The sequence below is a fragment of the Hyaena hyaena genome, unplaced genomic scaffold, assembly GCF_003009895.1.
Source record: "Hyaena hyaena isolate Hyena2069 unplaced genomic scaffold, ASM300989v1 scaffold_500, whole genome shotgun sequence".
Lineage (NCBI taxonomy): Eukaryota > Metazoa > Chordata > Mammalia > Carnivora > Hyaenidae > Hyaena > Hyaena hyaena.
The window spans coordinates 887,566-910,071 of record NW_024081133.1 but is presented as its reverse complement, the minus strand read 5'-3'; the positions used below and the strand labels follow the sequence as shown (position 1 = coordinate 910,071).

The window sequence follows — 22,506 nt, the reverse complement described above, 5'->3', positions numbered from 1 at the left end:
CCATGCTTCCCCAGCCATCCATGCAGGGCAGAGCCTGCATCATCTGCTTCTTCAGCTCTCACGCTCTCATGCCCGTGGCCTATCAATAGAGCCCTTTCATTAGGATCTCTGTTCTCTCTTACCTGGGGGAGAAAGAGGGGGGAGATAGTGGAGAGAGGGGTGTGACTCAGAAGTCCAGACTGTGTCTAAAAAGGCCAATTGTTTTCCCCGATGTAGAGCACGGGTCTGGAATCTCAGTTTCAGAGGAGGAGACGGCGTCTGTGTGTGAGTGAGGCCAGGGAAGGGAGGAGAGAACCTGGGAATCACATCTTTCTTCGTTGCAGAGAACTCTGCATTTTAATATTTTAGCTACAGGCACAGTTTTCCTCCCTGTGCTCCTTACAGAGGCAACACCGGGACCCTGGAAGTCCAGAGTGAGGGCTTGTTTGAAGCAAGCATTTTAAAAACTAGCCATTCCCTTCATGGGTTTGAGCCCCACAGCTCTGGGCTGACAGCTCGGAGCCTGGAGCCTGCTTTGGATTCTGTGTCTCCCTCTTTCTCCCTCTCTCCTGCTCACGCTCCTCTCTCTCTCTCAAAAATAAAAATAAACATTAAAAAATTAAAAATAAATAAAAATTTAAAAATTTAAAAAATAAATAAAAGCTGTTCCCAAAGGAGTTTCCCCGGTAGCATTGTTCATGATAGAAAGACCTAGAAACAATCTTATCAGTGAACAGTAGAATACATAAGTTAATCAAGGTGTTTTCCTGCACCAGACTGCTTCTTCCGGGCAGGGGAAATGAATGAACTACAGCTCTACATGTCAAGAATCTCACCATGTAGAGCAAGAAAAGCAAGACACAAAATACACACAGTGTGATCCCAATTAGATAAAGTTGAAAACAAGCAGAGCTGAACAATATACTACTTAGGGATGCATGCATACATAATAGAATTTAGAAGATAAAAAAGAAATGATTAATGCCTGATTCAGCAAAGTGATTATCCCTGGTGGAGGCAAGGCAGAAAGGATGTCAGAAGTCTGGTGAGACTCTGTTTCTTGGACTGCATGCTCCATGCATGGGTGTTCTTTTGGTTTTGTTTTGTTTTCTTGTTTTTTGGGTTTTTTTTAATGTTTTTATTTATTTTTGAGAGGCAGAACATGAGCACGGGAAGGGCAGAGAGAATGAGAGAGGGAGACACAGAATCCGAAGTAGGCTCCAGGCTCTGAGCTGTCAGCACAGAGCCTGATGTGAGACTTGAACTCACAAACCACGAGATCATGACCTGAGCTGAAGTCAGATGCTTAGCCAGTTGGGCCACCCAGGTGCCCAGGGTGTTCTTTTGTTTTATTTTAGGTCTTCAAATGGTACCTATTTTATATTTATATACATATGTATACATACACACACACACACACACACATATATATTTATATACATACATATACACACATATATATGTGTGTGTGTATGTACACATGTTCTACATATGTGCGTTAACAGCTACTCTTAGCTGATGTTATATAATATATTGGCCAATAAAAGGTAAGAAAAACTAGTAGGTCCTTAGAAGAGCTAAGAATATTCCCTCATTAAATTTCAGGGCTCTGCTTTCATTCTCAAATTTGGTTTCTAGTCATTGTAGCTGAAAGTAAATGTTTGACTAAGGCCTCCTGTCTCTGGATTTGAGGCATTAGACTTCTGTTTCTACAGGCCACCTTTCCTCTGGGGCAGAGAAGTGGCGGAGCCTGGCTCGTTTCTCTCTGGTGGACAATGGAGCCCATGCTGTGCTGGTGCCCACTCCAGGATGCACCGGGCCTGGCAGAATAGGACAGTGGAGGGGGTGGTCCTCCAGCAGCCAGAAGAGGAGGCCCAGTACCAGGCTCTGTGGGCTCCGCTCCAGCACACACTGGAACAGGCCTGTCACTCCGTCCCCTGTGGGTGTCCCCGGCGGGTCTCCCATTTCACCTGGGCTGAAGGACCAGAGTTCTCTGAACAGCGACCAACAGGAAAAGTCTCACCAGACAGGTTACCACCTGAGCGGGGTGTTGAAGAGCCCCTTCATCTAACATGAGAAACACTCCAGGCTTGCGTCCAGGGGGTGACACCAGGGCAAGTCCTGGAATTGCTCTGGGACTCAGTTTCTCTGCATGAAAAATGAGGAATCCAAGAGCTCGCTAGGCCACCTCAGTGGACTTCTGTATCATATGAGATTGTGGGACCACAGTACCTCAGGTTTGAATGGAACTTGACGTTTATTTAGTAATGTGATTCTTAACTGGAACTTTTCATCAGGATTGCTTAAGGAGCTTTCTCGAATACAGAATCTGGACCCACTGAATAAACCACTGTGGTGGGACTTGGCCATTCATCACAGTCATATAGACCCATGGTCAGGTCATCAGATAGCCCTCAGGGCCTTATTCACATGGCCAGGAGCAGACTCTTCCACTGCTCTGCCCCACCCTGGTCCTGCTTTCCAGAAGCAACTACCATGAAGAGAATTTCTGGGTTTGGTTCTTCTGGTAGTTTCTTCCAGACACTTAACTGAAAAATAAGATCATGCAACTTCTTGATTTGTCACATTTTGACCCTGTCAGTCCTCCACACTGGAAATTGAGAGATTTAGCTTCTTTATACCCTCCTCACCCGACCTCCCCTCACCTTCCAATTTTTTCTGTTTATATTATTGTTTTTAGAGTTTTTAAAAATTGCCTTTGGAATCGTAAATATACTGAAACCTTTAGCCCTGCGTCCGTTTCCTTGAGGTGTTGTCTCTCTGTCGGGGGATAATACCCATGCCTCTGGCCTTTGCTGTTTCCCAGCGTCTCTGTCGGCCATGCTTGTAATTCACACTGTCACGGTATTTTCTGTTGCATGATTGTAATCAGGTCTTGTGTGTTTTGTCTGTAAACAGATTCTGAGTTGCCTGCCAGCCAGTGAACGGTGTTGATAGTATGGTGGCCATTTTCACATGTGATACACACTTATGCAGCGGGTGTTAGGGCTGTAGTTCCTCTCCCACCTGCCCTGTGCCTGAGACCTTCATGCCCCCAGAAGGAGGGTGTGTCTGATGTGTAGGTCAGACAATTCTCTGTTCTCACATCCCAATGCATTCTTCCAAATCAAGCTGCTTTTTTACTTTATTTCATGTTTGAACCATATTATGCTTTTCCTTTTTCATTTCATAAAGTTTCTGGTTGTCCCCACACACACACTTTTTTTTTTTTTTTTTAATTGCGGTTAAAAGAATCCTGAGCCTTTAGTCTGTTTTTGAAATTATCCAGCTACTTAGTTTGAGAATTCATTACGTGGTAAGTCCTTCCTTCCTGGAAACATTGCTCCCAGAATACTCTTTCCTGCTCCTCTAATCTGGACAGCTGATTCTTGAGGCATGCTGTATGGCTCTCAACTTGACACTTCCTTTCACAGCTCTTCTGAGTTAGATCCACTGCTTTCTGGATTTGATGTCTTTCCCTCTCTTGTTTTAGTCTCTTATTTAGCTGAAGTGTAGTCTTAACTACCTCCTCAGAAGGAACATATGACAGGTAAACCTTGCATCCTTTATTATGCCCTCACTCTTGATTGATGTGTGGCTGAATACAGAGTTTAAATTTCTTTTCCCTCAAAACATTAGAGACATTGATCTGTTGACTTCATGCATCCATTGTTGTTAACAAGACATCTGATGCCAGTTCGATTTTCATTTCCTTACTGTTACCTCGGTATTTCATTTTTATTCTTTTCTTTTTTCCTGCTTTGTTAGTTTCCTTCTCTGGAAGCTTATCTTCATAATGCTCTGTTTATCTTAGGTGTACTGGTAAGGCCGCGCTGAGGTTGGATTTGTTTTTTCATTCATTGTGCTTTGTACTTTTGGACCCTTTTGATTTAAAGTCTTAGATCATTCTACTGCTCTGTCCATTTTTTTCTGTTATTTCTTCAATGATTTCCTTCCCTGTTTCCTTTATTTTCCTCTTACTGGAAACCCTATTAGGTGTTAGACTCCTAGAGTGATCCTGTATATTGCTCCTGTTCTCCCGCTTTTCCCATCTAAGTCTTTTATTTTTACAGTCCAGCAGATTGACTTAACTTTATCTTCCGACATCCTAGGGAAGGTTTTAATTTGGCGGTCATATTCTTAATTTTCTTCCTTCTGAGTCTCTCTTTCATTTTCTTAGCATCTTGCTCTTGCTTCACAGGGTCCAAATTGGGTTGACTTTCTCTGACACACTAATTAGACTAGTTTTAAAAATTATCTTTTGACCCTGCTATCCTCTCATTTCCTCCGGGATCTGGTTCCGTTTGTTTATTTTGGTCATTCTTTTTCAGGCTGCTGGTTTTCTCTTAACGTCTGGTGAATGTTAGCTCACTGATGTTGAAAAATGAAGAAGCAGGCTGATAGTGTAGTGGGCTGGTATGGCCTTTGTCTGCTATCCACTTGGTAGATCTCTTTCCACAACCGGCCTCTCCTGGAGGAGTAGCTGGCCCATTGCCATGCGGATGGGGAGCGGGCCTTTTTGGCTGGCTGGCTGGCCTTAGCTGAGGGTGCAGTGTGACTGGCACGCCACACGTGACCACCCCCACTCCGGAGCCCTCAGTGCTCTCTCCTCCACTACAGCTTGTGGGCCAGATCTGGCCTGCTTCTGTTTGTATGGCCTGTGAGCTAAGAATGGTTTTTGCATTTTTAAAGGGTTGTTTAAAAAAAAAAACAAACGAAAAACAAAAGAATACAAGAAAGAGGTGGCGTGGCCTACGACACCTAAAACATTTGCTGTCACATGTTCCAGAAAAGCTGGCCTACCGCTGCTCTGGTCCGTGGTTTGATGTTGTTGGAGGACGACATTAAGTGGCTGCCCCTGGGATGGTGGTGTGGCGTGGGGCGGGACCGGTCAGGGCAGCCCTTTGGTTGATTCCAGCTTCCAGCTTCATTTCCCCTCCTGTCCTCTGTAGCTGGTTGTTTGGAGCCAGCGGGGCATGCACCATGGAGGGGTGCATACTGAGAGCTGGTGGGCTGGAGTGTGCGGACGTGTTTCCTCCCACAGCTGGGGACATGGTAGCCCCTGGGATGGCTGGACTTGGCGATGGGAGGGTGGGAAGTAGAAGGGGTGTTTGAGGTGAGGGCAGTAGTGTGGACAGAGCTGTGGAGTGGGCTCCTAGCATTAGCTGGGCTTTGAAATGGGGTAAGGGAAAAAGAGTCTCTGCTCCTCTGGTATCGTCACTTGAGGCCACCTAACAATGGCAGATTTCTGCCTACTTTCTGGGTGCTTTAGAGCTTGTGACACCAGCGGGCCGGGCCCCTTCTGGGGCTTGGAGGGACAGTAGATTAACAGCTTTCCATTTCAAGATGGAAAGGCTTCTAACACCTGGGTAAAATTAAAAAAAAAACATTTTTTTTTTATGTTTAGTTATTTTTGAGAGAGACAGAGCGCAAACTGGGGAGGGCAGAGAGAGAGGGAGACACAGAATCCAAAGCAGCCTTCAGACTCTGAGCTGTCAGCACAGAGCCTGATGTGGGGCTCAAACTCATGAACCGTGAGATCATGACCTGAGCCGAAGTTGGACAATTAACTGAGCCACCCACACGCCCCAACCTGGGTAAAATTCTTGACCCAGACTGTGGGTTCTCCCTTTCTCTTGGCAGTCTAATTGGCTCATTCTGTCCTCTCCCCCCACCCCCACCTCAGCTCAGGGAACCCTTGCGCACTGCCTCCTCTGTGTCCCCATCTCCTCCCTTCAACAGAGAGCAGAGGCCCTCTCCTCTGTTCAGTTCTCCATTTAGACTCCTGGCTTCCATGAAGCTGAGAGAAGCCATCGCATTCAGAAGTGAGTAGAAGTGAGCAGATTCTGAGCTACCGAGATGCAGTCGCCAGCACTAGTGGTGTCCTCCTCTCTGTCTACCAGATGGGGCAAGTTCCCAAGACTCTGTGGCAGTCTTGAGGCTCAAGTCAGCAGAAAAGTCCGCTTACTCAGGACCAGTGGGTGAAGGCGGAATGCCCACAGGATAGCTGGTTCCACTTCATCGCTTGGCTCCGGCTGTGGCCGCAGCCTGGGTGCGTTGTCCTCTTCTGATCCAGGCTTCTCAGTGAGTGATGGCCTAAAATTCTGGGAGTCTGCGCCTGTCTCAGTGGGGGATGCATCCTGTGCCTTTGGCCTTCTCCCTTCCCGCCAACATGCACACTGTGGCAGCATCCATTGATGTTGCCCTGAGACTGGGTACCCGTGCAGGGTGAGTAAGGAAGTGCCTTTAGACAGGAAGTTCAGAGAGGGGCCATGCTTTGGAACTCCCACGGGTTCAGTTCAGTAGCTTTTGCAGTCTGATCTTATCCCGAGAAGAGCTTCTTCCTGTGTGTGGGGATGTGGGGGGTCTCATAGCCCTAATGGTAAAACTGTCCATCAGTGGCTCCGTTATCTCATTAGATACCAGTTCTCCGTCCTTCTCTTCAAATGGAACTTTGTGGAAGGCGGTAAGCCCCGCGGCCATCCTGTAGCAGCATTTCCCATTCCTAAAGGACCACTTCTGATACCCCAGGCAGCCCGGGGGCACATTCAGAGGGCCCGAATTTGCTTGTGGGCCATCGCCCAGCCACACGCCCCTCCCGGGCCTCGGAGAACTGAGGAGAAGGAGGGAAGGAGCCTGTCACCTCCGGGGCCTGGCTAAAATCAGCATCTGCCTCTCCCCTGCTTCTAATAGCATCTCTGCTTTCGTTGAGACAGGTCATTAGCGGCTTGGAGGTTTGCTGTGGAGTGGCCAGAGCTGCCCGCGGGACCCTGACCACACCCTCCACCTCCGTTTATTTGTAACCTGGGGGTCTCTTCAGGCCTCCCCTGAGTACTTGTAGCATGCCTGCTGTGCGGGACAGTGACCGCTCCCACCTCCGGCCTCCAGCCTGCGCTCTGGCCGCCTCGGAGGAGATCCCCAAGAGGAGGGAAGACAGGTCCCCAGGAGACCCTGCAGCCCCGCTCCCTTGCCAGCCTTTCCGTCAGGGTCCTTTGCTGGAGCGTCCTGCCAGTTTCGGTTGGGTCGTCTGCCCCGTCGCCTGGGCGGCTCCGCCTGGGCCCCTGTGGAGGGGGAGGTGGGGGTGGGTTTCACACGCAGATCCTGCTTTGCTGTTGCTTCTCCCCAGGCTCACATCTGGGTCAAATAAGTTGAAACTGGCTCATCGTAATGAAAGGAGAGCAAAAGCCACAGACTGAGCCATAGGAATGACCTCATCGCGTAGAAGTCATCGGCAACGGCTGGAAAGCAGTCTTGTTTGAACATGTGTATGGGAAGGAGGGCAGACTGTCTGTGGTTTGCATTTTCATGTTTCATGTGCAGCAGCGTTTTCCCGGGGATTTGGCTAAGCCACCTTTGGCAGAGAGCGAGAAAGGCAGCTGCTCTTTTCCTCTCCGTAGCCCTGCCTCCGCCTCTGAAGGCGGCTGGGCTTTCGTGTCTGGGCTTTCGTGTCTGGACGGAGGATGGGGGTGGGCCTATTTGCTGGAGGAGGCCTTTCAGGACACTCTTAAGGGTCTTATTGGGCAGCACAGAGCTGTCCTAGCCGGGGGTGCAGCGACCTGCCCACCTGAGCTGCAGGGGGAAGGAACGTGGGGAGGGGGGCCGGCTGTTCGTCTGGGATGCATTGGTGCGACCGATCCCACTGCCAGAACATCGTTCCTGCCCCAAGCCCTGCACAGGCCACAGTGCCACCACAAGGCCCCTCGCCTCAGAGCCCCCCCCACCCCCTCCGCAGGTCTCCTTCTCGAGAGCTGGCGTCATCTGTGGTGGGGAGCAGCGGGGGGTGGCATGACACACACAGGCTGAAACAGCCGTTGTCCCCTGGTGCCAGCCGGGTCGATCCCTCCGTGCACCCACCAGAGCCTCTTCTGGCCCGGCGTCTGGCCAGTGTACCCTGGCCATCGGTACCTGCTGAGTACGCCCGTGTGCCCCCAGTGCCTCTGTCCCACTCCCTCCCCAGGAAGCAGGACAGACAGACACCAGTGCTGCTCTTGGTCCCGTGCATTGGGATGTGTTTCCAGACCTCCTAGTCTGCAGCCCCAACCTCTCTGGCACCTTATTATGCCCTTTGGTTTTGCTGACAGCTGTTGACCTGTCTTTGGGAAGGCTGGAACTGACCATGTCGCTCCTATCTGATAGGGCTGCTTTTCCGAGAACACGGCCATAGTACAGGCTTCTCAGGGAAAGGTCTGGAAGAGAACGGCCCTCTGCCACCGGGAAGGCAGTATCGCACGGAGGAGCCAGACTGCTGGGGTTCACACTCAGCTCCACACCTTCTTAGCTGTGTGGCCCTGGGCAAATCGCTTAACCTTAAGGAGCGGCTTCTTTTTCAGTTTTTAATGTATTTGTTACATAAGTGATCCACATTTGTCTTAGAAAAGGTAATCAATGCCCCCCCCAAATGAATTTTAAAAATTACAATTATATATAATTCTACCACCCACTGGTAACTTTTCCGTATCTTGGAACATGTCCTGAAATTCAGACTTTTTTCTGTTTGTGCTTACGTGTATGCAGTTGTGTGTGCACACATTCCTTAAAAAATAAAATGGCATAATTTCTCTTCTATAACTGCATCGTGAGGGCCTAACACGTATCAGGTGGTGCTTTAGGCACTGCACACACAGTATGTAAAACCATGTCTCCGCTCTCAAGGAGCTTACATCCAGTTGGAGGAGATGAACCATAAATAAACAAATAGGTCAAGTGGTAATAAACAGCTAAGAAGGAAAAGAAAGCATCATACAGTCTTACTACAGTATTATTGACCATATCCTTGAGGCCATACCTTTGTGACTTCTTTTTTTTTTTTTTTTTTTACAACTGAAACAAACTTTCGGTGTTTTTGTTCATTTGTTTTCTTTTTAGAGTCTACATGAAAATAAAATTATATGGTATTTGTTTTTCTGTAACTGACTTATTTCACTTAGCATAATACACTCCAGGTCCATCCATGTTGTCAGAAATGTCAAGATTTCATTTTTTTTTATGGCTAAGTAATATTCCAAGCTAAGAATATTCCAATATTATTTATCCGTTAATCTATCGAAGGACACTTGGGCTGCTTCCATATATATTTTTTCATGTTTTGGCTCTTGTAAATAATGCCACCATGAACATAAGGGTGCATATGTCTTTTTGAATTAGTGTTTTCGTTTTTTTGGGGGGGTAAATACCCCATAGTGGAATTACTGGATCACATGGTATGGTGACAGCTGGTGACTACACTTGGGGAGTGCTGACTAATGTATAGAATTGTCAAAGTTGATATATTGTACACCTGAAACTAACATTGTACATTAACTGTACTTCATAAATATATTTTGAAAATAAAGCGTTATGGGGGTGCCTGGGTGGCTCAGTCAGTTAATCTCATGACTTCCACTCAGGTCATGATCTCACGGTTCATGGGCTTGATCCCCACATCAGGCTCTCTGCTGTCAGCACAGAGCCTGCTTCAGATTCTCTATCTCCCTCCCTCTCTGCCTCTTTCCTGCTCCCTCTCAAAAATAAATAAACATTAAAAACAATAAATACCTCCTTGTGGGGTACCTGAGTGGCTCAGTCGGTTGAGCATCTGACTTTGGCTCAGGTCATGATCTCGTGGTCTGTGAGTTTAAGCTCCTCACTGGGCTTGCTGCTGTCAGTGCAGAGCCCACTTCAGATCCTCTGTCCGTCTCTCTGCCCTCCCCTGCTTGTGCTCTCTCAAAAATAAATAAAAAACATTTTAAAATAATAATAATAATCATCATAATAAAGAAAGCATTATGGGGTGCCTGGGTGACTCAGTCAGTGAGGCATCTGACTCTTGACTTTGGTTCAGGCCATGATTTCAGCACTGTGAGATCCAGCCCCAGGTGGGACCCCACGGCGCAGAGCCTGCTTAAGATTCTCTTCCTCTCTGTTCCTCCCCTCTACCCCCTACCCCCACACAAATAAAAAATAAGTAAATCATTATGAGGGAGACAGAAGGACAGGGACATGGGCTTCCAGTTAAAAGAGGACATTTTGCCCACCTGTTTCCTCTAAAACCCTCACTAAAAACGACATTAAAGAAATTGCCTTACAAAAAATTATCCTGCAGTGACTAGAGAAGGAAGAGGAGACAAACCTAGGAAGTGACAGGAGGAGTGACCGACCTTACGGATGTGCAGGAAGGAAACCTGAGCGAGCAGGTCCCGTAAATTCTGTCCCACTTCACACAGCTGGTAACAGCTCCTCCCAGAGATCAGCGTCTACAGAGGTTCAGACACGGTCTGGAGATTCTAGGTGTGGTTTGAGGGGAGCTCAGGTTACAGAGATGTTGAGGCTTACGTGCAAGCTTACATACTCAGTGCCCTTTCCCCCTGCCTGCCAGCTGCCTCTCCCTCCTTGTCACTCAGAATGCTGTCAGACAGGCTTCTCCCTCCATGTATGAGATTGGAAGAGTCACGCGTGGAGAATCTGACCGGCCCAAGACAGAGGACAAACTCTCGGGGGTTGCGTCCTGCAAGGGCATAGTCTGATTGGCCTAAAATGAAGGGCCAGGCGAGCACACCTATGTCCACAGCGATTCCCATCAGCTTTTTAGTGCCCTGCCCTCCAGTAGGAGTGAGCAGACAGGCAAGGGTGATCAGACTGCAGTAAAGTGTCAGTTGAAAAAGAAGGAAAAGAGAAGAACTTGGAACAGAAACTGTGCAGGGAGAAGAAGTTTGCAAAAACTGTCATTAACGTCCGAGACAAATGATACACCAAAGGCACAAGAAGAAGATACCATCAACAAGGAGGTTTTTAAGCAGCTCTTAGAAATTAGCTACATAGTAGAACTCAAAAATTGAATAGAAGAAGTTAAAGAAAACTTCCTTAAAAGTAGAGCAGTAAGACAGACATGGAAAATGGGAGAGAAAAGAAAAGTGGAAGAAGGATCTGAAAAGCCAAGTATCCAGATAGGTTCTGCAGAGACAGGGCGGGGAAAATGGGGGAGAAAATAATCTAAGAAATAAGATTGTTTCCCAGGACTGAAGAATGGGATTTTTGAGATTGAAAGGGCCCTAAAGCACTGGTTCCCACACTTCACTGTGCACCAGAACCACCTGACTGAGGACATCTGGGGTGGGGCCCACCCATATGCCTTTTTAAGAAGTTGCCAGGTACAGCTGCTGCCACTGGTCCTGGTTCTGGGCCACACATTAAGGACCACAACACTAAGGCACAAAGTCAAGTTGCTTCCAGACCTATAGAACAAGTGAGAGACATTTAGAGACTTGGGACATCTGATAATGTCTTTATTCCTCTGTCATAACTAAGAAGTTGGCAAAAGAATTCTATGATCCAAAGCAATGACCCTCAAAATATGAAAGAAAATAGGAAAGAGGAAGATAGTGGATCTAGGAAGCAGAGCATCCCGCAGCAGGGAGAAGGGGAGGCGGCCACAGGATGGTGGCGCATCAAGCTCCCAGGGCACAGCTCTGCACGGACACCTGCTGGAGTGGGTCAGAGGCTCCAGGAGCACACGGTGCTTGTGTTCCTCTGAGTTTTAACATTAAGAGATTTATACATGGGCGCCTGGGTGGCTCAGTCAGTTAAGTGTCCGGCTCTTGATTTCGGCTCATGTCATGATCTCACAGTTCGTAGGACGGAGCCCCAGGTCAGGCTCTATGCGCTGATGGTGCAGAGCCTGCTTGGGAGTCTCTCTCCCCCCATCCCTCTCAAAAAAGATATTTATATAAACGGAAGTGGATGTGGGATGAATTGGTGGCAAGTTAATAGAAAAGGGAGCAAATATAAAAGTAATGACTAACTCTAAGTAGCAAAACTTGTGCTGAAAAGGAAAAATAGTCACAGTATTCAGCAGTGAACAATATTTCTATCATCACGGTAGTGTTAACATCGAATTGTGACTTATCCAAAATTGTGATAGAGTTGAATTGTGAGATTAGGGGGTGAGAGAGAGAAAAGTGTGTGTGTGTGCGCCTGTATACGCACACACACTCTTGATCACTGGTAAAAAAAAAAAAAAGTTAAATCCTTACCTCTGTAATGGGATGTTAATAAGTAATAGTAAAAGTGAAAAGTCAAGGGGGAACAAGATAGAAAAATATCTGTAATTAAAACTGTGGAAGTACATAAGCAAAGAAATGGCAAGGAGAATTGAAAGTGGTGTGTGGGGGAAAAGCAGGAAACTTCAAGCTTCATGTGACTAACCTATGCGGTAGCACGCCTTGAGTTAAAAATAAAAGCCAAGTTTGAAAAAGCACAATAGGTGTGGAGGTTTCATGAGGAGAATCAGGGAAGTCCTGATTGATGGTATATTGATGTATAATTGTATAATTGTCCCTTGAACAGTGCAGGGGTTAGGGGAACTGATCACCGGTGCAGCTGAAAATCCACTCCCCTCTAAACTAACTCCCAGCTAAAACTCCCCCAAAGCTTAACTCCTCCCCCCGAACATAACCCCCCATGCCTTTGAAAATCTACATAGAACTTTGAACTCTCCCCAGGCCGTTGACCTGAAAGCCTTGCTGATAATACAAGCAGTTGATGAACGCATACTTTGTATGGCGTATATATTCCGTACTGTGTTCTTACAGTGAAGTAAGCTAGAGACAAGGAAGTGGTGTTACAACCCTAAGGAAAGGAAAATACATTTACAATACTCTATCAAAACAAAATTGTTAAGTGAACCCATGCGGTTCAAACCTGTGTTATTCAAGGGTCAGCTGTATTGCAAATATTATCGAGAGATGGGTTTTGAGGGGGTTTGAAATTGTTCCAAGATGTGGTTTTAAGAATACCAGTAGGAGGGCAGAATTTTTGGGGGTGCGGGGGGAGTTCCACAGGGAGGAGCTGGGTGGGGAGGTGCCCGGGACTACTTGCCCTGGGCAGTCAGTTTGCTAAGCAGAGGTTGGCAGAGGGTACCAGGGTGGCGGTCAAGCTATTTGCTGACCTCCGGGGTTGGCACCACGGTGCCATGGCTGAAGCCTAGTCCCGAGCTGGAGGGAGCTGCGGGAAGAAGGCACCAGTTTCTTTCTGTGCGGAATGGAACCCTAATTACCCCCACCTTACACTGGTTGTGAGGAGTGAATGAGTTAATACACATAAAGGGCTTAGAACAGTGCCTGGTATGTCTGTTAGCAGTTAGCGCTGAGTGTCCAGAGGATATCAACACCTTTTTTTTCTTAATTTTTTAGTTTGGGGGAAAAAAAATTCAACCCTACATAATAGTCGTAAGAATAGTGCAAAGAACTCCCTTGTAAAAGCCCCATTGTTAACGTTTTGCCATATTTGCCTCCTCTCTCCCCACCTATACATGTATGATGTTTTGCTTACTCTTATTACTGCAAAGTCCATTGCAGACCTTATAACCTTCCTTGCTAAGCACTTCAGTGTGTGTTTCCTAGGGATCAGAGCAAAGTGGTCAATTTTCGGAAATCTCACATTTATATCAAGCTAGTTTGCAACGTAGACACCATTATTTTTACCGCTTGTTCCAGTACCATCTTTCCAGCAGGACCCGGTCCCCCATCCAGGGTCCAGCCTGGTCTCTAGTGCCTTTTCATCCGGAACAGCCTTTCTGCCTTCCTTTATTTTCTCTTCGACCCCTTTGAAGAGTTACTAAGCCACTGGTTTTGTAGAATGTCCCTGGGTTGGGGTTGGCTGCTTTTCCCTCATGATCCAATTCGGACCATGCATTTTTGGCCATGACACCGTGGCACACCCCTCAGGAGGCACCTGATGGCAGTGTGTCCCATTAGGAGTGATGGTAACTCTGAGCACCTGGTCCCTTGGTCGTTAATAAGTAATCTACGGGAAGATATTTTGAGACTGTGTGGACATCCTGTTCCCCAACATATTTTCACTTGGTGGTTTGAGCATTTATTGGGCGTTGACACTTGACCAAAATCCTCATGAAGTTCACTTGCAGGTCAACATCCTGATTTGGCATTTAGGTAGACACCAAAATTTACTTTTGCCTGCCAATTAAAACCTTAGCATTGGGAAGCATTGATTTTATCAGAGAAGTTTTATCCTATTTGGTTCCAAAATGCCCTTCCTGGGGTTAAGGCTTTAGGCCAGATTCATTTATCCACTTGGTTAGTAGGTATTTGTTGAGTGCCTGCTGTAGGCCATGTGCTATTCCTGGTGCTGGGGATAAAATGATTAAAACAATTTTTTAAAATTTTTGTTTATTTTTGAGAGAGAGAGAGAGACAGAGCATGAGTGGGGGAGGAGAAGATAGAGAGGGAGACACAGAATCTGAAGCAGGCTCCAGGCTCCAAGCTGTCAGCACAGAGCCCATCACGGGGCTCAAACCCATGAACCATGAGATCATGACCTGAGCCGAAGTTGGCTGCTTAACCGACTGAGCCCTCCAGTCGCCCTTAAAACAATTTTTAAAGGTAAACAAAACCCCCTGTCCTCCTGGAAGGTACATTCTATTGGGAGAATCAGAGATAAGAGATCTGTACTGTACTGTCAGGTGGTAAGGAGTGAGGAAAAAGCAAGCTGGTGATTGAGACAGGCAGGGATGAGGTAAGAGGAGCCCCTTAAGCCAGGCTGTTGGAGAATTCTGACCTTGACTCAGGTGGGAGCAGCTGGTCGGAGGCCTAGAAATGGGATGTGAGCTAGCGGGACTGTAAAGAGGTCCGTGTGGCCAGGGCGGAGACATCGAGGGAGAGATGGTGCTCGGCGAGGTTGGAGAGAGGGCTAGGGCAGCGTGGCCGAGGGCTATGTAGACCATGACGGGAAGCCAGTGGAGCAGTCCCCCACCCCTGTCGCCAGCATGCGAGGTCAGCCCGCTCCTGCCCCGGGCTCCTGGTGGGGGCCTGACAGAGGCCAGGCCCCTGAGAGTGATTAGCTCTGAGGGGGCCCAGGGTCCAGCAGTGGGGCTTCTGTGTCCACATCTAGGCAGGAGGTTCTCAGAAAAGGAAGAAAGATGGCAGGAAGCAAGCAGTTGGAAAATGCCTTTTTCTGTTTGCCCAGCCACCGAAGGGGAAGGCGGGAGGGGGCTGGCCTGGGGAGGCGCCCGCTTCCCAGCACCCTGGGTGGCTGGGGCCGTCTCTGACAAGCCTTGGCAGACAGGGGTGTGCTCGCGGGCCCCGCGGCTTTCTGACCTGGAAGAGCCAGGGAGCCCCAGGCCTCGAGCCCAGGGCTGTGTGGTCATTGCCAGCAAAGCGGGCCATTCTCCAACGTGAGCTCGGCCTTTGTCTCCAGTCTCCAGGCAGCTCCCCTCCCCCCCATAGTCCAGCTCTCCACCCCCCCCCGCCCCCGTAGTCCTCCGTACCAAGGGAGCTCTGGCCCTCACAGCTTTTCTCCCCAGTGTCCAGCTCAGGCCACCAAAGTAGCAGCGAACACAGCAACAGTAAGAGCTAGCCTGTGAGGGCACGTCCCTTTGCGGGGGCACTTGCTACATGCTTCCTATCCACTGCTCACTGAGTTCTCATAACTTCCCTATCCAGCGGGCCACTCACACCAGGTTACACAGCTACTACATGCGGAGCCACGATTTGAACCCAGGCCTTCTGGCGCCAGAGTCTCTGTTCTTCTCTGCCGAGCTACACTTGGATATGGGATTTTCCTTGAGCACACTGCAAGGGTCAAGGCAATGCCATTTGGTCTCTTTCTGGCAGTTTCTAGTCTCTTGGGATCTGGTGTACTTGACCTCTGGCCTTTCACCCAGGGCCATTTTGGAGGGTTTGGGGAGTGAGGAACTACTTTTGGTGCCCCCTTGAGGGTTGTGAGGAGGCCAATGTGCCTCCCTTTCAGGGTCAGATCTAGAGATTCCCAGGAAGTGGGGGGACACAGCAGCCCCACTGGTCCAGATGACGTGTTGAATGTTGATGACAACTCTGTGGGGCAGATTTTATGACCACTCTTTAACTGATGAGGAAACTGGGGCTCCCAGAGGTTAAATAACACACCCAAGGTCGGACCGTCAGCAAGGGGGGTAGTGTCGGCTCAGGTCCAGAGCCGGTGTCTTTGCGCCGGGCTGCTGTGTCTCCCGCAGCTGATGGACCGGTGCTGGGTGCTCACCGGGACTCCGGTGCTGGGAATGGCTCCTCGGGCCGGCCCCGCTGGGCTGTTGGAATAATATGCGGCCGTCAGACAGGTGTTGGAAGAGCACCAGCTTCGGGGTAAGGAAACCTCCCATTCAGCGTTGTCTCTGCCACATCTCAAGGCGGAAGTCCTGTGAACCCTTTCGCTCAGCTGTGAAACGGGGATTCAAATCACCTACATCCTCAGACCACGTACCAGAGTACAGGTTGGTGGGTCCTACTTAGCTGGGCCTGTGGGTATGTGGGTGAGTGCAGGAATTTCTGGAGTTTTAAAGTGTGCCTGCCGGGCTTTCCTCAGGTTTCCCTGGGCGAGCACTCTGAACGGAGAGTAAGGGAGTCGGGGAGGACATGGGTCTGTTGAGAAACGTTCCGACGGACTTTAGAACACCGTTTTCCTTTCCTGTCCATAAGATCTATGTGGAAGCACTCTGTATAAACGATAGTAGTTGTAGCAGATGTTATTAGAAGTAGGGGAAAGGATTTAACCAAAACCAGGCGGTGTTGGACCAGAACCCTAGCCTAGTGTCTGTTTAGGAAAACAGCAAGATTCCTGCTGACAAAAACAGCGGTTCTCAACTGGGGACACTTTCACCCCCCAGGGGACATTTGGCAGTGATTGGAGACGTTCTTTGGTCATCCTAGCTGGAGGGAAAATTTTATTAACATGCCGGTAGAAGCCTGCTGTTCTGCTCACCATCCTGCAGTGCACAGGACAGCCCCCAGATGACAAGAATTAGCTGTCCAAAATGTGGACGGTGCCAGGGTTGAGAAAGGCTGATTAAAAATAGCCAGCACTTACATAGTATTTATTTTGTGTCAGACGACATTCTAAGTGCTTCACAGGTATTAACTTGTTTAATCCTCCCAACTCTGTGACATAGAAGCTATTATTATCCTGCGTTGACAGATGGGGAAGTAGGGGCTTGGGAAGGTTAAATAACGACCTGGGTCAGGGTCCTGAGGAAGGAGCAGGCAGAGCCAGGCCTTGAACTCAGTCCAGCTCCAGAGTCCGTGCCTTTAACCCTGGTGCTGTGCTGCTCTGCTTTGCATGAGGGAAGGCTACTTTAAATCAGATCTTTAGCTCTGGGTCTAGAAAGCCACATACCAAGCAATTTGCTATGTGACAAGAGTCCGCAACCTTTCGTTCCTGTGCCTAGAAAACAGAGGGGAAGGGTGGTAAGGGGCCCAGCACCCCATCATCAGTGAAAAGCCTGAGGTTCCCAGATGCTGAATGTGATTCACTTCATGCGTTTACTGGCATGGGTCCTGGATGACCACAACCTCTTAGCCTTTGGCTCCTCTCGTTGGGGAATCAGAGACGGGGTGGGGGTCACCTCTCTGTGCTGGGGACCAGAGTGTGACAGGACTGTGCAGAGTACGCCTAACTTTGCAGTCCCGGGCTGTGTTTGTCATTACAGACGTGAAGACGACCGTGGTTTACCCTGCCACAGAGAAGCACCTAGAGAAGTACCTGCGCCAAGACCTGCACCTGGTCCGAGAGACGGGGGCTGATTACAGGAATGTCACCTTGCCCCACCTGGAGTCCCAGAGCCTCAGCATCCAGGTGACCGGCCACCGCGCCTCAGACTGGCCCGAGGGTGCAGACACAGAGCGCTCCCTGTGGCCGGCATCTTTCTCTCTCAAAGATCTGTCAGGGGCCAGCACGGTTCCACAGGTTTGGGGGAGCACACTGCGGCACCACAGCCCCCTGTGGGGCTGCCTCAGCTCCTTGTGCAGGAGTGAGTGCGCACGGCTGCGTACGTAACTGCACAAGACGGGAGAGGGCGAGTGCTGTGGAGCAAAGCAAGCAGGGTGAGTTGTTTTCTCCAGGCCGGCCAGGGAAGCGACCCAGGTCCTGGGCGGGCCGCTCTGTGGGGACCTTAGGGCGGCCCAGGCCTTTGGAGACTCTGCATCAGCACTGATAACCGTCTCAGAACGGCTGTGCCCTCACCCGGGTTGTATGAATGGGCCAAGACTGACTCCAGCGTAGCCGCCCCACCCCATCCCAGACTCTTCTTCCTGGTTCCGCCTGCAGCAGACCCGCCTCTGGGAGTCGAGTCCCAGAGTAGAAACTCGATTCACTCGTTCCCCTTGCATCCATTCCCCAGAGGGCAGGGCCCTGATGCGCCTGGCCGTTTAGCGCAGGGCCTCCTCTCCCAGAGGTTAATGTGAGGTTTGGCAGTGCCTTCAGCCACCAGACCAGATGCAAGGCCATTTAGCTAAGAGGTCTCAACTTCTCGATGAGCCGAGGTCCAGGGCCGATCAGAGCCTGTGCCTGCAGTCGCCCCGAGTGAATGCTCAGCCTTCAGTATGACGGATGAGGTGTTTCCTTGCTCACTCACTGCCTCTCACCGTCTCTGTCTCCTCGTCATTCACCCTTGTTCTCTGAGCGTTCCTCACCCACTCTGCCCATGATTCAGATCATGGAGGTGGGGGCTGGTCACACACAGGGCCCTCATAGCCATGTCTCCCAGGCCAGAAGAAGGGAGGGGGCCCTTGCATGTGGGGACCCCACCAGGTCAGTTGTACACAGGAGAAGTAAGGAAAGGGTGGTTGGCAGGCATGCGGGAGGCCATGCGGGGCGACAGCCCGGGTTCCTCCTAGGGAAGACCCCACCGGCTGCTAGTCCTGGCCCCCCTGTGCTGTGTTTGCACCAGGTTCCTCTGGCTCAAGTTGGCTTGATTTTTTTTTTTTTTTTTTTTTTTAATCAAGTCCTTGCACTTGCTCTGTCTTCTACAAAGAAAGGAGATTATGTTTCCATCTTCCTAGATGGCTGCTGCCATTCAGGGTCCTAGAGGGATCTCCTGGAGTATATGTCCTTGTGGTACCAGCTGCACAAATAACGTGATCCAAAGGAGGAAACTCTTAAAGTCGGTGTGACAGCTTGTATGTGTACTGTCTTATCCACTGCTGTATACTTAGTGCCAAATTCTACTGCTCCTCAGCCAAGTTCTGTTTGACACAAGTATTCACGTATTGTTTCCTGACTATTTCTAGGAGGTTTAAGAAGCACTCAGCTCAACTGGCAACAGTCACTGTATTTACTGTGCACCTGCTACGTACCAGGCCATGTGCTAGGCTCTGGAGGGTCCCCCAGGTGGACAGTTGGAATGCCCCAGAGTCTGGTGGGGAAACAGACGTGGAGTCTGACCGGCACGGTAGAATGGAACGAGTACTGTCCCACGGGTGGTTTGTATCCAGGATTCAGTGGTGACACGGGGTGGGGGGTGATCAGCTCGGACAGGGGGGGCTTTACAGAGGAAGGGGTCCTCTAGTTGGGTCTTAAGGGACAGATAGAAGTCTGTCAGGTGGACAAGGCAGAGAAGGGCATTCCAGGCAGAGGGAAGGGCAAGTACAGAGGCCCTGAGAGCTGGAGGACGGGCAGGGGCCAGGAGCGGGTGTGTGCACCTGTCAGGAGACCAGAGGCCCCCAGACCTGGCTGATCGTCAGGACTGCCTGGGGAGATTTCTCAAAATGCAGAGCATGGGGCCCTACTCCTTATCTCCTGAATCAGGGTGTTCAGCGAGTAGAGCTGGGAAATTTGAGAGAGAGAATGGGCAGGGGAGGGGCAGAGAGGGGGACAGTGGATCTGAAGTGGGCTCTGTGATGACAACGGAGAGCCTGATGCAGGGCTTGAACTCATGAACTGTGAGATCAAGACCTGAGCTGAAGACAGATGCTTAACCAACTAAGCCACCCAGGCATCCCCTGGGAAATCTGTATTTTTTTTTAATGTTTATTTATTTATTTAGAGAGAGCACACAAGCAAGCAGGAGAGGGGCAGAGAGAGGGGGAGAGAGAAAATCCCAAGCAGGCTCCACCTGTCAGTGCAGAACCTGACACAGAGCTCGAAACTACAAACCATGAGATCATGACCTGAGCCGAAATCAGGAGTCGGACATTCAAACATCTGAGTCACCCAGGCACCCCAGGAAATCTGTATTTTTAAAAAATCTGTTTCTTTTTTTTTTTTAATGTTTTTATTTATTTTTGAGACTGAGAGACAGAGCACGAGCTGGGGAAGGGCAGAGAAAGAGGGAGACACAGAATCTGAAGCAGGCTCCAGGCTCTGAGTAGCCATCAGCACAGAGCCTGATGTGGGGCTCAAAGCCACAGACTGTGAGATCATGACCTGAGCCAAAGTCGGATGCTTAACCAACTGAGCCACCCAGGTGCCCCTAAAAAATCTGTTTCTAAGGATCATCAGATCTGAGAACAGTTGCCGTAGGCAATGAGGATCCCCTAAACTGGTTTAAGTGTGTGGGTTCCATGCATTTTAAAAAATTGCTGGAGTTTGGTGAGTGTGGAGGACTCTGAAGGCCAGCGTGGGTCTGGGCCGAGGCTGAGGCAGTGGGGAAGGTTTCAGCTGTGATTTGAGAAGTAGGACTCAAAGCTGGCAAGCAAAGAGTCTGGGCGGCTGCAGGTCCTGCTTGGGCGGTGCGTGGATAGGCAGTGGGGTCACTAACCAGGACAGGGGTTGTGGGTGGCGGAGAGGGTTTATGTGGGACACCGTTGAGTTTGGGACTTGGGAGTCCTCTCCAGGTACCAGGAACTAGCATTCTCTGTGCGTCACCTTATTGACTCTTCTCAGCAGCAGTTTGGAGGCAGATTCACAGCCAGGCAGTGTCACCTGGGGGCCCATGCTGTCAGCCAGGTACCCTATTTGGCTCCTCAACTTTGAGGTGCTTGTAACTCCTCAGTAAAGAATGCCGTCAGGTGGCTCCGTCGATTAAGCGTCTGACTTCAGCTCAGGTCATCATCTCACGGTTCATGGGTTCGAGCCCTGCGATGGGCTCTGTGCTGACAGCTCAGAGCCTGGAGCCTGCTTCACGTTCTGTGTCTCCCTCTTTCTGCCCCTCCCCTGTTCATTCTCTCTCTCTCTCTCTCTCTCTCTCTGTCAAAAATAAATAAATATTTTTTAAAAAAAATTAGAAACAAGAGAAAAAGAATGCCATCTGACATCTGGATCCCGAGCGTTAGAGACCATCAGGCTAAGAGTGTTGGTCTGTGAGTCGTCAGGTTGAGGTTCAGTGTCCACGCAGGGTTTGGATTCCCATTCTCAAATGCGCCATCTCAGAGTGGTGTGTGTCCTGCAGTTCCGAGCCCATTGCCTTGTCTGGAAAATGCCGCTAGGGTCCCCGTGGGGATTGAGAGATGCGCCACAGCTCATGCCCCCTGTGTCGGTTCCAGCACAGCCTGGGTGCCAGGATGGTAGCTGCCGTTGTACGCACGCAGGGCCCATTCCGAGGACGGCACGGGCGAGTGCAGGGCTGAGACCGCAGGGGTGCGGGTGGGTGAGGGGTGGGAGGGCAGGGGCTAGTAGGTGGGCTGGCAAAAAAGCAGGAGGAGAGCCACCAGGGATGAGTGTGGCCAGTGTCGCCTGCTGCAAGGAAGCCATGCCAGGTGTATGCCGGGAGGCGGGGCTGGCTGGGCCCCCCTGAGCTTGTGTCTTGATGGCCTCACTCTCTCCCTGTTACATGCCTCGGCTCCTCAACCCCCCCAGTGGTTTGTGTGAATTCTGTTCCCTGGCCCCCTCCCTTTCTCAGCTGCTCACCTGGGCTGCTGGCCTGAGACTTCATGTGGATTCATGTCACCCCCCGCCCCTTCCTCCCACTCTCCCAGAGGCCTTCCCCCATGGCCTGGAGCCTGGGCTGTGGGGCCACACTCGGTTGGAATTGGTTGGACTTCCTCACACTTGCTTTTTCCTTACAGCGTGAGGACAATAGTGGCACCAGCCTGACCGGGTTGCTGCGAGCGGCAGTCCCCGAGAGGCCCTGTTCTCAGGGTGGCGCGTGGGAGGGCCGCTCACTGTTACCACGCCCCTGCTCACGCCCTCTCGGTGCAGCGGCCTCTGGCAGAGCGCCTGCTGTCATCACCACGAGGCTACGGCCCGATGCCATCTCATGCCAGAACTTTCCGAGCACCTTCCTCTGCCTTTTTGGGGCCTCCTTTGTGCCAGGCACTGTCAGTCACTTACACTCCTCACCACACTGTACTTTGTATGTATCGTTAGCCCCCTCTCAAAGGGGAAACTGAGGCTCAGAGAGTACACCACTTAACCTAAAGTGTCGGCTAGGTAGTGAGGAGGCGGGAGAGGACACCAGAACCAGTTCTCTATCTGCTACTACACAGCTTTCCAGTCTGAGGGGACTTAGCTGAGGGCAAGAGACAGCCCGGACCCCAGGGAGGCCCCTCTGGGGCTCTCCACAGAGCGTCGTCTTTCACCTCCCTCCCCTTTACTTTTGGGGGCCCTTTGGGTCGCATTCCAGCAAGCTTTTTTTCCTCCCAGCGAGGACTTCCGGCGGGAGAGGAAACACGTCTGTGGAAGAGTCTCCACACGCTGGGCTGGGCATGGCCATGGCCCCCGGGCTGTGTGGGGAAGCCGCTGCTGGCCATGCTCCAGTCCGCCCCCAGGAAGTGGCGGGGAGGCCCCTCTTTTGTAGTGGGCAGACCAGATTGTGACCGACCTGCTGGCCTTGCCAGGGGTCTGGGAACC

The 22,506-nt window shown here is 50.3% G+C and overlaps 1 protein-coding gene across 10 annotated transcripts in view; it reads left to right on the top strand.

The window, feature by feature from the left end:
• ST3GAL4 (ST3 beta-galactoside alpha-2,3-sialyltransferase 4) overlaps positions 1–22,506 on the top strand; it is a 76,930-nt gene that overhangs the window by 8,028 nt on the left and 46,396 nt on the right. For 6 of the 10 annotated variants that reach the window (XM_039254866.1, XM_039254865.1, XM_039254870.1 and 3 more), the window contains exon 3: positions 17,429–17,574. In XM_039254866.1, coding sequence (XP_039110797.1) covers positions 17,429–17,574 — 146 coding nt within the window. Of the gene's footprint in view, positions 1–17,428; positions 17,575–17,626; positions 17,823–20,925; positions 21,295–21,372; positions 22,010–22,506 lie in introns of those variants that run through there. The other 4 variants (XM_039254872.1, XM_039254873.1, XM_039254874.1 and 1 more) reach the window with 4 other exon arrangements.